The sequence below is a fragment of the Chiloscyllium plagiosum genome, unplaced genomic scaffold (assembly GCF_037043375.1).
Source record: "Chiloscyllium plagiosum isolate Xiang-an unplaced genomic scaffold, Cpla_swu_hap1 HiC_scaffold_30, whole genome shotgun sequence".
Taxonomy (NCBI): domain Eukaryota; kingdom Metazoa; phylum Chordata; class Chondrichthyes; order Orectolobiformes; family Hemiscylliidae; genus Chiloscyllium; species Chiloscyllium plagiosum.
The window spans coordinates 53,966,289-53,981,419 of NW_028270168.1; the positions used below are offsets into that span (position 1 = coordinate 53,966,289).

The window sequence follows — 15,131 nt, forward strand, 5'->3', positions numbered from 1 at the left end:
AATGTACCTTCCACAAATGTTAAGCCTACTGGTCTATTGTTCCAAGGTTTTTCTTTGCAGCCCTTCTTGAGTGAGAGCACAACATTCGCAACCCTCCAGTCTTCCAGGACCTCACTAGTGACTAACGATGATGCAAAAATATCAGCCAGGACCCCCGCAATTTCTTCTCCAGCCTCCTCCAGTGATCTTGGGTATATCTAGTCAGGACTAGGAGATTTATTCACCTCCATACATTCCAGTACATCCAACACCTCCTCTACTGTGATATGGACTGTCCCCAAAGATATGACCACTAACCTCCCCAAGTTCCCAAGTCTTCATGTCCTTCTCCATCGTAAATACAGACGATAAGTATTCATTGAGGACCTCGTCCATCTCCTGTAGTTATACACATAAATGTCTACTATGGTCCTTGAGGGGCCCTCTCCTTTTTCATTTTCTTTTATTCTTTTTCCTTTAATATACTTAATGAACCTTTTTGGATTATACTAATCTTCTCAGCCAAGGCTATCTCATGCCCCCTTTATGCCTTCCTGATTTCCTTCTTCGGTAAACTTCTGCATCCCCTCCAGATATTCCCTTGATCCCAGCTGCCTGTACCTGAGCCATGCCTCGTTTTTTCTGGTCAAAGCCTCAAAATCTCTTGTCATCCAGGGTTCCCTATTCCTGTCAAACCTGCCTCTCACCCTCACAGGAACATGTAGACCTTGAACTCTAGCTATCTCGATTTTAAAAGCCACTCATTTGCCGAAGATCCCTTTGCCTGCAAACAAACTACTCCAATTAACCCCTTCAAGCTCAAATCTAATTCTATCAAAATTTGCTTTGCCCCAATTTAGAACTTGAGCCTTGGACCAGCTTTGACCTCTCCACAACTATTTTAAAATTAATAGAACTCTGGTCACTGGTTGCAAAGGGCTCTACCACTGTCACCTCTGTCATCTGCCCTGCTCTATTTCCCAAGAGTTTTGCCCCTTCCTGAGTAGGGCCCTCTATATGCTGTTTGAGGAAACTTTACTGAACACACTTAAATTCCACCCCATCTAAGCCTTTAACACCCTGGCAATCCCAGTCTATGTTAGGAAAATTATAATCCCCAACTATGACAACCTTATTGCTCCTGCAAGTCTCCACAGTCTCCTTGCATATTTGTTCCTCTAATTCCTGTTGATTATTTGGGGGCTTATTGTACATCTCAATAACATCACCAACCCCTGTTTATTTCTTAGCTCCACCCACAAAGCCTCACTGGATGATCCTTCAGTTATTTTGTCTCTGATTACTGCTGAGATACTCGCCTGAATCAAAAATGCAACTCCTCCTCCCCTCTTTGTTTCATTGTGCTGTTTTAATTTTTGTACGCATTGCTAGAACCCTGAAGCAGGATTTCTGCTCAACCCACCTTGGCAACTAGCAGCCCCTTTGGCTCTTTTCAGGTGACCCAGCCTGACTTCCAGTCTAACTTATTCCCCACAAATGTGAAGTGTGAACAGGTGTTTGTAAAGCATGTGTCGGTGGACCTGAGCAAGGACTGAAAGTCAGTGTCGATATTACTCCTTAATATCAGCACCTCATAGGAACTGTTTTGTGTCGCTGACACAATGCTGCACATACAGTGCTAGAAGTGAGGATTCTTAGAAATTGTCTTGCTGTTGGTGATGGACGTTGACGATGAGTGTTATGAAACTCCCCACGATAGAACCATGTGTGACCACTCACAATATATTCAGAATTGAAGTTCAGGCAGTTGGTGAGGGAGTAGAGGATGATGACATTCTAACAGCACTTTTCTAGGCCCTGTTGTTGTCTTGATGAGAAGAAAATGTTCAAATGCATTAAAAACAAATGTCCTTGGAACTCATTCAGGGTGAGTATTCACCGTTCACTGCAATATTGCCAAGTATCTGAATCCTTTTAATCACAACTTTGTAATTAATTTGCAGATTTCAACAGTGTTATAGATTATTGTATATTATTTTACATGCACCAATAATTATACATACTGTTTCCTTATGACATGAAGCTGCAATGCCTCATTAATCAATGAAATTGCTCTCAGTGTAAAATTCCCATTATCTTGCATGGTGTTTTATGTGCCACTTTTTATTTTGCTTTCTTTTGTCCTGTCCTGTTTGATGGTTTGATCTGTTGGTGTGTGTCTTTCTCTGTTTTATTTATCCAGGCTGCTTGGCGTCTCTACTCTACAGATGTGAGTCGGCCATACCTGACGGCCACCTGGTATTACTATGACAGTGTTCTACCTTCGTTCAGGCATGTACCCACAGACCACTGAAGTAACAATTTGTTGTATCAACCTGCGTTTCAGTCTCTACCTGACTTCAGTTTTCACTCTGTCTAATCTGTGTTGTTCCAATGAAGAGAAAATACCAATTTAATTGTTCTGCCAGGCAGTCCATTGAGATCTTACAGGACTGATTATTTCTGGGCCCAGAAGTCTTGATCCCTGATAAATATAATCTGAACATTGCAGGAGCTTGCAAGTGAATTCTTGAAAATTCAATTTTTGGCCTTAGTGCCCCAGAAGGGGGAAAATCAGTACAAATTACCACTTCTCACTTCACTGCTGTTGGTGTACTTTTGTAATTGCATGCAAGTCTAGGCTTGATATGCTTCTCTTATAGTCATTGTGCATATCTATGCTCATTCTCCAGGCTCGCAAGTGGAAGGTAGAAAGGTTGCAGGTGGAAGCGTAACATGAATCCACATCCTCAAGGGAAATGTGGTCCTCCTGAAAGTTTTTATTTTTCAAATTGCTAATTAAAGATGTGCCACAAAAACTAATACTAAGTCACTGTTTTGCCCAAGTGACAATTAATAATGTATAATCTGGAACCTAAGCATCAGCAAATTCTTTATTATTGAAGCATTATTGCTTGAAAACTTTAAAAAGAATACTTTGAAACAATGTGTGTTTCTTGTATGCGACTTGTGGTTGCCGGCAGACCAAGAAAAAAGGTTCCTTTCTCTTTGTTGTCCACTATTGCAGTTATATTACTGCCATATTCACTAGTATTGAAGAGCTTGCACACCCCCATTGTCCTGTAATGGGAAAAGAGACAGCAGCAGCCTGTGTCGCAGTTTTCATGTCCCCATTTCCATGTTGTCCTGGCATTGTGTAAATTCTATATTTTTCCTGATTTATTTTCCATGAAGTACCCATGACCACTCAGGAGTGTTTGTAGTGGGAGGACTTTATATTTAGTTTTCCAGGTTGACATTGGAGAGATTAGATTCAGTTGATTCAATGTTATTTTCATAAGCATGTAGGGCACTGCACACTGAATTGTTTGAAAACTGCTTAGTATGAAAAAACAATCATTCCTTGATCCATAGATACCCCAAGTTTTCTTTCACTTGTTATGACATGTTTTTAAATTTACATTAAAATAGTCCCTAAACAGCACGAGATTGATGGTTCCTGTCTGACTCAGAATTTCAGCTTCAATTGTTCAGGTAAAGAGGAAATGAACTTTAGGCAGAGAGTTTTTGTGCTAATCACAATCATTGCTTGTTTGAAGAATAATATAGTTACAAAAACATAACATCTGTTATAAAAGCACCCTATGCCTTGTCTCCTCTATTGCTCTAATGGCATCAGTTACAAACGGTTGGTTTCCAAAGTTCCTGAAAGCATTCATTCAGTTTAAATAGGGACAAGCATCAGAATAATCTAATGAATCAACCCAGAGCTACATAGCTGCTGGAAAACCAGTGGCAGGGGTCACGGGGTGGATATCATGGAGTTTGTCCTATTCTTGAATGGTTAAAAGTTTTATAAGACCAGATGGTTTGGAGTTGGCAATTCTCACCCTAGCTCTTACCCAATTGGCAGTTCCCATCTGTTTGAAAGTGCCCCTCCAAAACACAAAGGTATCTGCTTGCATCAACATTACTGAAGCAATTGAAGAAAGAATGAAACCTAAACCAACATTGAATCCAGAAAATAATTATTATTTTGTTGCAGCAAATACATGGAATGCTGGAAAACCTCAGCAGGCCTGGCAGCATCTGTGGACAGAGAATCATAGTTGATGTTAACGAGGAAGAGAAATAACATTTTGAGTCCAATATGACTGATAATGTACTCAAAATGTTAATTATCATCATCTTTCTGAAAGTGCTGCCATATCTGATGAGTTTCTCCAGAATTCTCTGTGTTTGATTCAGATTTTCAACATCTGTAGTATTTTGCTCTTATTGTTTTGTTGCAAACATTTTTCCTACAAGTTGAGAAGGTTGTATTTGGATTAAAAATATTCTCCCTGGGTATATCTTCCTCATCAAGTTAACAGAGACATTTTAGAGCTCAGACTGCACCATCTGGAGTCCACTGCACCAGTGTGGTTTGAGTGTATTGTCAAGACCTGAGACGGACACACCCAACATGCCTAACAAGCCTCTGTGTGGTTAGCCAGCAGGTTACATTCAACAGCCTTCTGACCAACTCAGAACAGATCCCATATAAGATACATTTCCATAGGATAAATCATATCCTGCAGAGAAGCTCTCTGGAAATGCTACTGTGCACTATCAATAGTAAGGCCAGGTTGTCCATCCCTAACTACCCTTGAACTAAGTGGTTTGCTAACCATTTTAGAAGGCAGACAACCACACAACTGTGGGGCTGGAGTGGGGCCAGACCAGGTCAGGATGGCAAACTTCCTTCCTTAAAACTACATCTGTTCTGATAATAGAACAGATAATAGAATCAAGACCTGCCATACCACAAGTTATATTTTCAATATAACTCTTTAATTAAATAAATAAAATAGCCAATTACTTCTTTTGTACTATTATTCAGTACTTTTTAAAAATTAGCCAGACTTCCTTAATTAAATCAAACTAACTACTTATCATCAGCAAAACCTTTTTATGGAAAGTGGCAAACAGTGATTAATACTAAAGCTATGATCAAGAATTAAAATTGTACATACATAGACACATTCACACAAGGAATATAGGGATAGATAATGCCTCATGGCATTATTGCGAGACTATTAATCTAGAGACCTTGATAATGTTCTGGGGACCTGAGTTTGAATTTGCCAGGGCAGATGATGGAATTTGAATTCAATAATAATCTAGAAATAAGAGTCTAATGATAGCTATGAAATCACTGCTGATTGTCAGGAATATCCATCTATTTCACTAATGTCCTTTCAGTAAGGAAATCTGCCATCCTTACCTGGTCTACATGTGACTCCAGATCCACAATAATGCAATTGACTCTTAACTGCACTCCAGGCAGTTAGGGATGGGCTATAAATGCTGGTCCAGCCAGTGAAACCCACATCCCATGGATGAATAAATAAAAATGCAAAAGGATGTGGAGAAAATGCATTTCAAAAAGGAAAAGGAAATCCCTGAGGGCTAAGTGTCAGGAACGAATGATAAAATATAATGACTTTTCATGTCCACTAAATTTCATGTTGATGAAGCCAAATTGCTGACAGCCATAGATAGATGTCCAATTCTGCTTCCAGTCAACTTGGATTTGAGTCTTCTTCCCTTCTGATTTTAGCAGGAAACAGAAATACTGGTATTTGATAATTCTATCAGTTTTCAAAAATTTCTCCTGAGAAAAGGATTTCAGGAAGCACTTCCAGCTTTGAAATGCCTTCTTTAGTCTGAAGCTTGAATCTGTGCAATAGAATCAGAAAGGGTTTCTGGGCAACAATTTGCACAAAGGCCAACCACAGCACACATTAAACTGTTGTCTTAATTTCCAAGAAGTCACATGGTAACACCCTTTTCAATCCAGAAAAGGGTGGCACGGTGGCACAGTGGTTAGCACTGCTGCCTCACAGCGCCTGAGACCTGGGTTCAATTCCTGCCTCAGGCGACTGACTGTGTGGAGTTTACACGTTCTCCCCGTGTCTGCGTGGGTTTCCTCCGGGTGCTCCGGTTTCCTCCCACAGTCCAAAGATGTGCAGGGTCAGGTGAATTGGCCATACTAAATTGCCCGTAGTGTTAGGTAAGGGGTAAATGTAGGGGTATGGGTGGGTTTCGCTTCGGCGGGTCGGTGTGGACTTGTTGGGCCGAAGGGCCTGTTTCCACACTGTAATATAATCTATAATCTAATCTAAAAAAAAATACTTTGAATCTCCCAGTTTTCCAAGTTTGTCCTTAAATATGTATTCCCAACACATTAGATAAAGGGCTTCTGCTATCAAACTCCAGTCAGAATTAGCACCATAAGCAAGGAAGACCCTGTTCACCCAATATTTTAAACTCACCATAGGCTAAAAATTATGAGTCTGGGATTCGTGGCATCCGCCAACAGGCTCAAGTGCAATGAAACAAAATCTCATTTAGTCAGATCCCTGGTGAGAAATCAAGTTGCTTAATCAAGCAGTGGCTGTGGGACATTGATGTCAGCCAGAAGGCAGCATCATGCTGCATCAATGCCTGGAGCTGTACTAGAGCGGGACTTTGCAGTGAGGTGACTAAGGTGGCAATGAAGCACAGCAGCAGCTGGGGCCCAATGCAAGCCCAGATGGCGGTAGTGAAGGATGGCATCAGTGGTGGTCAGCAATGAATGGTGGCAGCAATGGCAGTCGGTTTTGAAGGATGATGGCAGTGGCGAAGCGGCACTCTGGGTCAAAGCCTTGCAACAGTCAACAGCACAGGTGGTTGGTGAATACAGATGAGTCTTAGCACCGTACAGGAAAGCATACCCAGTGCAGGGCAGAATGAGCCCTATTGGGGTAAGCTCAACTTGGAGCATTTGCAGACCCATGTAATATTTGACATTTTAGCTTTATTTCTTTATTTTTCCACTTTTATACTAAAATGACTTTAGAGTTTAATTTAGATAAATGCAGATGTTCCATTTTGGTGGGTCAAATCAGGGCAGTCAACGATAGGGTCATGGGAGTGTTATAGAACAAAGAGATCCAGGGTACAAGTTCATAGCTGCTTGAAGGTGGAATCACAAGTAGACAGGATGAGGAACAAGGCTTTTGACATGCTTGCTTTCATCAGTCAGAGCATTGAGTATAGGAGTTAGGATATCTTGTTACAGCTGGACAAGACGTTGGTAAGGCCACATTTGGTATATAACATGTAGTTCTGCTCATCCTACTATAGAAAGGATATTATTAAACCAGAAAGAGTGCAGAAAAGATTTACTAGGATGCTACATGGACTGGAAGGTTTGAGTTATAAGGAGGTTGGGTAGGCTGGGACTTCTTTCCCCCGGAGCATAGGAGACTGAGGGGTGATCTTATAGAGGTCTATAAAATCATGAGAGGAGTAGATAAGATAGCTAGCCAACAGCTTTTCCCAATGGTAACGAAGTCTAAAAACTAGAGGGCATAGGTTTAAGGTGAGAGAGGAGAAATACAAAAGGGTCCAAAGGGGCAGTTTTTTTCACAGAGAGGGTGGTGAGTGTCTGGAATGGGCTGCCAGAGGTAGTGTTGGAAGCAAATGCAATTTCATCATTTAAGAAACATTTAGTCAGGCACGTGGATGAGATAGGTACGGAGGAATATGGACCAAACGCAAACAAATGGAAGTAGCTTAATTGTGAAAAATGGATAGCATGGGCAAGTTAGGGCCTGTTTCCATGCTGTAGACCTCTATGATTCTAAGACTGTAGTGCTGACCTATATCTTTATTTTCTATTTCTACAGCTAAGATTTTGTACCTAGGAATTTTGTACGTAAGATGGCGACATTGTACATTTTTCACTGTACTCTTGTACCTCACACTTGAGTACACGTAACAATAAACCCTTAATAGAAATCTAAATGAGTTTTGAGAAATTTTTTAGCTCAGGTTGTGGTTCTGGATGCAGGTTTGCTCGCTGAGCTGGAAGGTTTGGTTTTAAACGTTTTGTCATCATACTAGGTAACATCATCAGTGAGCCTCCACATGAAGTATTGGTGGTATGGTCTGCTTTTTATTTATGCATTTGGGTTTCCGTGGGTTGGTGATGCCATTTCCTGTGGTGATGTAATTTCCTGTTCTTTTTCTCAGGGTGATAAACGGGATCCAAGTCAATGTATTTGTTGATAGAGTTCTGGTTGGAATGCCTGGCAAAATAGAATAATCACCCACTTTGGCCAATGACCTCACACTGCAGTAAAGAACTGGGGATCTTCACTAGGATCGCAATAAAACCTATGATGATTTATGTCAACAGGTTCCATTGAGCTTGTTGGGAGGTGCAGTAGGTGTGGGTCATCTATTAAAGTGAGGAAATGTAAAGAAGATCCCATGCCAGTGCTCTCACTAGAACTTAAATCCAGCAACAAATTGAAGATGATCCCTTGTTGATATCATTGGACCCGTCTGCAGATCAGTTTTCCATCTCTCCAGCTATTAGAATATACAAACATACAAATTAGGAACAGGAATAAGCCATTCAGGTCCTTGTGCCTGCTGTAATATTCATTAAGATCACGACTGATCTAAGTGTAACCTCAACTACACATTTCTACCCCTTTTCACCCCCTTTTTTAACAAGAACTCATCTATCTCTGTCTTAGAAATATTCAAAAACTCTGTTTCCACTGATCTTTCAGGAAGAGAGTTTCAAAGATACATGACCATATGACTACATGATTGAAGAACAGTATTAGTCCAATTGGCCCATCGAATTTGCTGAAATTTTCTCCTGCCTTCTCCACAAACTTTGTTCCCCTTACTAATCAAGAACCTATCTTAAATACATTATGACTTCGCCTCCACAACCTTCTATTACAATGAGTTCCACAGATTCACCCATTCTTGCTGAAGAAATTCCTTCTTATCTCAGTTCTGAAGGATCATCCCTTCACCCTGAGGCTGTGCCCTCAGGTCCTAGTCTATCCGACAGGTGGAAATATCACCCCCACATCCAGTCTATCCAGGCCTCTCAGTATTCAGTAAGTTTTGATGAGAACCCCTCATTCTTCAAAATTCCATTGAGTACAGAGTCCTCAACTGCTGCTCATATGACAAACTCTGCATTCCCAGGATCATTCCTGTGAACCTCACTTGGCTCACATCAAGGACAGCACACCCTTCCAATTCTGCTCACAATATTCCAAATACAGCCTGACCAGAACCTTATACAGCATGAGCAGCACATCTCTGTTCTTGTGTTCAGGCCTTCAGTCGAAAGGAATGCTAACATTGTATTTGCCTTCCTAACTGTCGACTGAAACTGCATGTTAACCTTACAGGAATCCTAAACTAGAACTCCTAAGTTCCTTTATTCTTCAGATTTCCAAAGCCTTTCCCCATTTAGAAAATAGTTAATGCCTCTTTTTCTGACCAAAGTGCATAACTTCACAGTTTCCCACATTGTATTCCAACTGTCACTTCTTTGCCCACTCTCCTAGCATGTGTTGTATAAGCCTTTGATCTTCTCCTTATCTGTTCTGTGTCAAAGGCCTTCGTCTCTCACTAACATCTGATGAACGAACAGTGATTCGAGAGCTAGTGTTTTCAAATAAACCTGTTGGGCTATAACCTGGTGTCATGTGATTTTTGACCTTGTCCAAACCAGTCCAACATTGGCACTTGGACATCACCTCCAACCTATGCTACTCTTTTTGCGGCCTCCATGCTTCCTCAGTATTATCTTTGTGTCATCTGCAAACAATGTCCTCAGTTCCTTCATCCAGATTGTTAATGTATAATGTGAATAATTGTGGTCCCAGTGCTGATCCCTGCAGAACACCACAAGTCACTGGCTGCTATTCTGAAAAGACCCTTTTATCCCCACTTTCTGCCTTCTGCCAGTCAGCCAATCTTCTATCCACGACAGTACCTTGCCCCAAAACTATACGCTCTTATCTGATTTGGCAGCCTCATTTATGACACCTTGTCAAAGGCATTCTAGAAATCCAACTAGATCTCATACACTGGTTCTCCTTTATTGAACTTGCTTGTTACCTCCTCAAAGATATCTAACAGAATTTTTTGTTGTGACCTCCCCTTGACAAAGCCATGCTGAATTAGCCCTATTTTATCATGTAGTTACAAGTTGTCTGCAATCTCAATCTTAAATAATGGATTCTAAAATCATCCCAATGACTGATTTCAGACTAGCCAGCCTGTAATTTCCCATCTGCCTCCCTCCCTTCTGAAACAGGGATGATACATTAGCCATTTCCCGATCCTCTAGGACTCTCCCTTACTCCAATAATTTCTGAAAGATCACACCAATGCCTCCACAATATCCTCAGCTATCTCTTTCAGAACCCTGGGTTGTAGTTTACCTGGTCTACAGGTGGGGGAAAGGAACTGCAGGGGATGGACACAATTGAAATGTGGAGTTTGTTCAAGGAACAGCTACTGCGTATCCTTGATAATATGTACCTGTCAGGCAGGGAGAAAGTGATCGAGCACTGGAGCCATGGTTTACTAAAGAAGTTGAACCTTTAGTCCAGAGGAACAAGCAGGCTTATGTAAAGATGAGATGTGAAGGCCCAGTTAGGGCACTTAAGAATTACAAGTTAGCCAGGAAGGACCTAAAGAGAGAGGTAAGAAGAGCCAGGAGGCGACATGAGAAGTCTTTGGCACCTAGGATCAAGGAAAACCCTGAAGCTTTCTATAGGTATGTCAGGAATAAAAGAATGACTAGGGTAGAATTAGAGCCAGTCAAGGACAGTAAGGGAAGTTGTGCGTGGAGTCTCGGGAGATCAGAGAGACGCTAAATGAATATTTTTCTTCAGTATTCACACAGGAGAAAGAAAATGTTGTTGAGGAGAATACTGAGATACAGGCTATTAGACTAGATGGGATTGAGATTCATAAGGAGGAGATGTTAGCAATTCTAGAAAGTGTGAAAATGGTTAAGTCGCCCTAGGCCAGATGGGATTTATCCTAGGACTCTCTGGGAAGCTAGGGAGGAGAGTCTTTGGCTTTGATCTTTATGTTTTCATAGGACAATAGCAAATGTTGTCCCCTTGGTTAAGAAGGTGAGTAGCGAAAACCCTTGTAATTATAGACCAATGACCCTTACTTCTCTTGTGGGCAAAGTTTTGGAAAGATTATAAGAGATAGGATTTATGATCATCTAGAAAGGAATAATTTGATTAGGGATAGTCAACATGGTTTTGGGAACGGTAATTTGTGCTTCACAAACCTTATTGAGTTCTTTGAGAAGGTGACCAAACAGGTGGATGAGGGTAAGTGGTTAATGTGTTGTATGTGGATTTCAATAAAGCGCTAGAAAAGATTCCCCATGGTAGGCTATTACAGAAAATATGGAGGCATGGGATTGAGGGTGATTTCGTGATTTGGATCAGAAATTGGCTAGCTGAAAAAAGACAGAGGGTGGTTGTTAATGGGAAATGTCCATCCTGGAGTTTAGTTACTAGTGGTGTACCGCAAGGATCTGTTTTGGGGCCACTGCTGTTTGTCATTTTTATAAATGATTTGGATGAGGGCATGGAAGGATGGGTTAGTAAATTTGCGGATGACACTAAGGTCGGTGGAGTCGTGGACAGTGCAGAAGGATGTTGCAGGTTACAGAGGGACATGGATAAACTGTAGAGCTGGGCTGAGAAGTGGCAAATGGAGTTTAATGTGGAAAAGTGTGAGTTGAATCACTTTGGAAGGAGTAACAGGAATGCAGAGTACTGGGCAAATGGTAAGATTCTTGGTAGTGTAGATGAGCAGAGAGATCTCTGTGTGCATGTGCATTGATCCCTGAAAGTTGCCACCCAGGTTGAGAGGGTTGTTAAAAAGGCATACAGTGTATTAGCGTTATTGGTAGAGGGTTTGCGTTTCGGAGCCACGAGGTCATGTTGCAGCTGTACAAAGCTCTCGTGCGGCCGGACTTGGAGTATTGCATACAGTTCTGGTCACCACATTATAGGAAGGATGTGGAAGCGTTGGAGAGTGTGCAGAGATTTACCAAGATGTTGCCTGGTATGGAGGGAAGGTCTTATGAGAAAAGGCTGAGATCTTGAGGCTGTTTCATTAGAGAGATGAAGGTTAAGTGATGAAGGTTAAGTTGGCTCTAAGTTGGTCTCATCTGTCCACCGCCACTGTGGGTTTCCCTGCTGGGCCCACTCGAGCCTACGTTGGGCCTACTCACCGACTGCCACGAGTCCATACTGGGCCCATTCGCTGACCAACATTCGTAACCTTCTCATGTGCTACTAGTGTCTTTCACCATGAAGACTGATGCAAAGTACCGATTCAGTCCTCCGCCATTTCTTTGTTTCCTATTATTGCTTGCCCTTATATTTCATCATCTCCACTGATTGCTTTTCTTGGTTGCCCTCTGCTGATTTTTAAAAGCTTCCCAGTCCTCTGACTTCCCATTAATCTTAACCACATTGTGTGATTTTTCTTTTACTTTTATGCTGTTGTTTACTGCTCTTGTTAGTCCTGATTACCTCGTGCTCCTCTTTTTATGTTACTTTTTCCTTGGGATGAATTTCAGCTATGCTTCCCAAATTATCCTCAGAAACTCCTGCCACTCCTGCTCCACTGTCTTGCTGCCAGGGTCCACTTCCAACCTGCCTCAAAGCCAGCTCCTCCTTCATGACTTTGTAGTTACCTTTCCCCAGTTGTAATACCAATACATCTGATTCCAATTTCTCCCTCTCAAACTGCAAGGTGAATTTGTTCATATATTGTCTCTGCCCCCAGAGTTCCTTCACGTTAAACACCCTAATCAAGTCTGCCTCATTATACATTCCTGTGAGACAAATAAGTTCTCTTCATTTCTGACTTCAAAGGTGACCATTTTCACATTTTCATCTAGATTCTCTCACATGAGGAAGTTTTCTTCCCAAATCTATGTTTTGAAACCCCCTCAGAATCCTGTATATTTCAATCAAGTCTCCTCTTAATCTTCCAATGTGTACAAAACGACCCTGTCCAACCTTCTCTCATAAGACTACCTGCCCATTACAGACATTAGTTGAGTAAGCCTGAGAGTCATTGAATCATACAGCATGGAAACAGACCCTTCAGTCCAGCTTATGCATTTATAAAGGCATGAGGGCCTTGGTTAATAGCCATTGGTCTTTTTCCTAGGGTGTGCGAGTCAAAAACTAGATGACATATGTTTAAGGTAAGAGGGGAAAGAGTTAAAAAGGACCCGTGGGATAACATTTTCATGCACCGGGTAGTTTGTGTATGGAACACTGCCAGAGGAAGTGGTAGAGGCGGTGTAATTGCAACGTTTAGAAGGCATTGGGGGTGTATATGATTAGGAATGGTTTAGAGGGATATAGGCCAAATGCTGGCAAATGAGATTAGGTCAGATTGGGATGGTGAATGGCAGGTGCCATTTCCCTAGTGTGAGTGAGTTCAAGACTAGGGAGCATACTTTTAAGGTGAGAGGAGAGAGATTTAAAAAAGACATGAGGGGCAATTGTTTTGCACAGAGAGTGTTCATGTGTGGCACTTCCAGGGGAAGTGGTGGATTCAGGTACATTTGAACGTTTGAAAGACATTTCGATAAATGTATGAATAAAAAATGTTTGGAGGGATATGGGCTAAGCACAGGGAGGTGGGATTAGTTTGGTTTGGGATTAGGGTTGGCATGGACTGATTGGAGTGAAGGGTCACTTTCCATGCTGTGTGACTCTATGATTCATCCACACTGACCAGAAATCCAAATCTGATCTAGTCCCCGGAATTTATCTACCTTTATGCGTCTTTAAGACCTCCAGCATCTCCTTTTCTGTAATATGGACTCTTTACAAGACATCACTATTTATTTTCCAAAATTCCCTAACTTCCTTGTCCTCCTACATAGTAAATACTGAGGCAAAACATTTGTTTGGTATCTCCTATGGCTCCTCACACAGATAACCACATTGATCTTCAACGAGCCCTATTTTCTCCCTGGTTATTCTTTCGCCCTTAATATATTTATAGAACCTCTCTGTATTCTCCTTAACTCTATTTGCCAAAGGTATCTCAAGTCCCCTTTTTGCAATCCTCATGTCCATCTTAATTATACTCCTACTGCCCTTATACTCTTCTAGGGATTTACTCGATCCAGTCTGTCTATACCTAATATATGCTTCCATTTTCTTGACCAGAGTCTCAATTTCTCCAGTCATCCAGCATTTCCTGCACCTAACACCTTGCCCTTCACATTAACAGGAACATACTGTCTCTGACCTTTTTGTTATCTCATTCTTAACCAACTCCCCCTTTGCAACCGTCTTCTGCCCCAATTTGTCTGATCTGCCTCCAATACATTTATGTTCTTCCTTAAATAAGTGACACACACTGCACACAATACTCCAGATGTGTTCTCACAAGTGCCCTGCAGAAGTGAAGAATAATCCCCACTATTTTTGTATTCAGTTTCCTTGACAATGCACAAAAGCATTCTGTTGAAAACTAAATATTTTCTGAGGATGTCACACATTCCCAGTGGAATACTGTAATTTATGCAAGTAAGAGTGTGGCACAACAACATAGTAACACAGTGATTAGCACTGCTGCCTAAGAGTGTCAGGGACCCCCAGTTCACTTTCAGCCTTGGGCGACTGTCTGTGTGGAGTTTGCACGTTCTCCCTGTGTCTGTGTGAGTTTCTACCATGTCTTCAGTTTCCTTTCACAGTTCAAAGGTATGCAGGCAAGTTGGATTGGCCATGATAAATGTAGGGGTTATAGGGAATTGGTTGGGTCTCTGTGGGATGCTCTTTCATGGACCGAAAGGCCTCTTTCTGCATTAAAGAGATTCTATGAAGATCAGATTTTCAGCTTGCACTGCTCATCCTGGGCAGAATCGTGCTGAGGAAACTGAGATCTCACCTGTTGGCCACAGACTTTGAGAAAGATTTCCCTTGCCTGTTTTTAGGAAGGCCCATACATCACTAGCTACCAGTAAGTATTCCCCTGGAATCAAAACTATAGGCATAAATGGTTTAGGACACAAGAACTAGGAGCAGATATATCTATTTCAGCCCCTTGAGCTTGTTTCACCATTTGATACAATCATCATTAATCTCATCTTGGCCTCAACTCCACTTTCCTGCCTACTCTCCATAATCCATCAACCTATTACTAATCAAAATCTATCTATCTCCTCAAAATTACTCAATGTCTCAGCATCTTTTACTGAAATATTTGTATCATCGATAGTCATAGGTGAGGTGACGGAAAACTGGAGGTTGGCAAACGTGGTGCCACTGTTT

At 41.5% G+C, this 15,131-nt stretch overlaps 1 protein-coding gene across 1 annotated transcript in view; it reads left to right on the forward strand.

The window, feature by feature from the left end:
* kcnq4 (potassium voltage-gated channel, KQT-like subfamily, member 4) overlaps window positions 1-15,131 on the forward strand; it is a 789,375-nt gene that overhangs the window by 661,575 nt on the left and 112,669 nt on the right. The window contains exon 8 of the mRNA XM_043717965.2: window positions 2,183-2,271. Coding sequence (XP_043573900.1) covers window positions 2,183-2,271 — 89 coding nt within the window. The remainder of the gene's footprint in view (window positions 1-2,182; window positions 2,272-15,131) is intronic.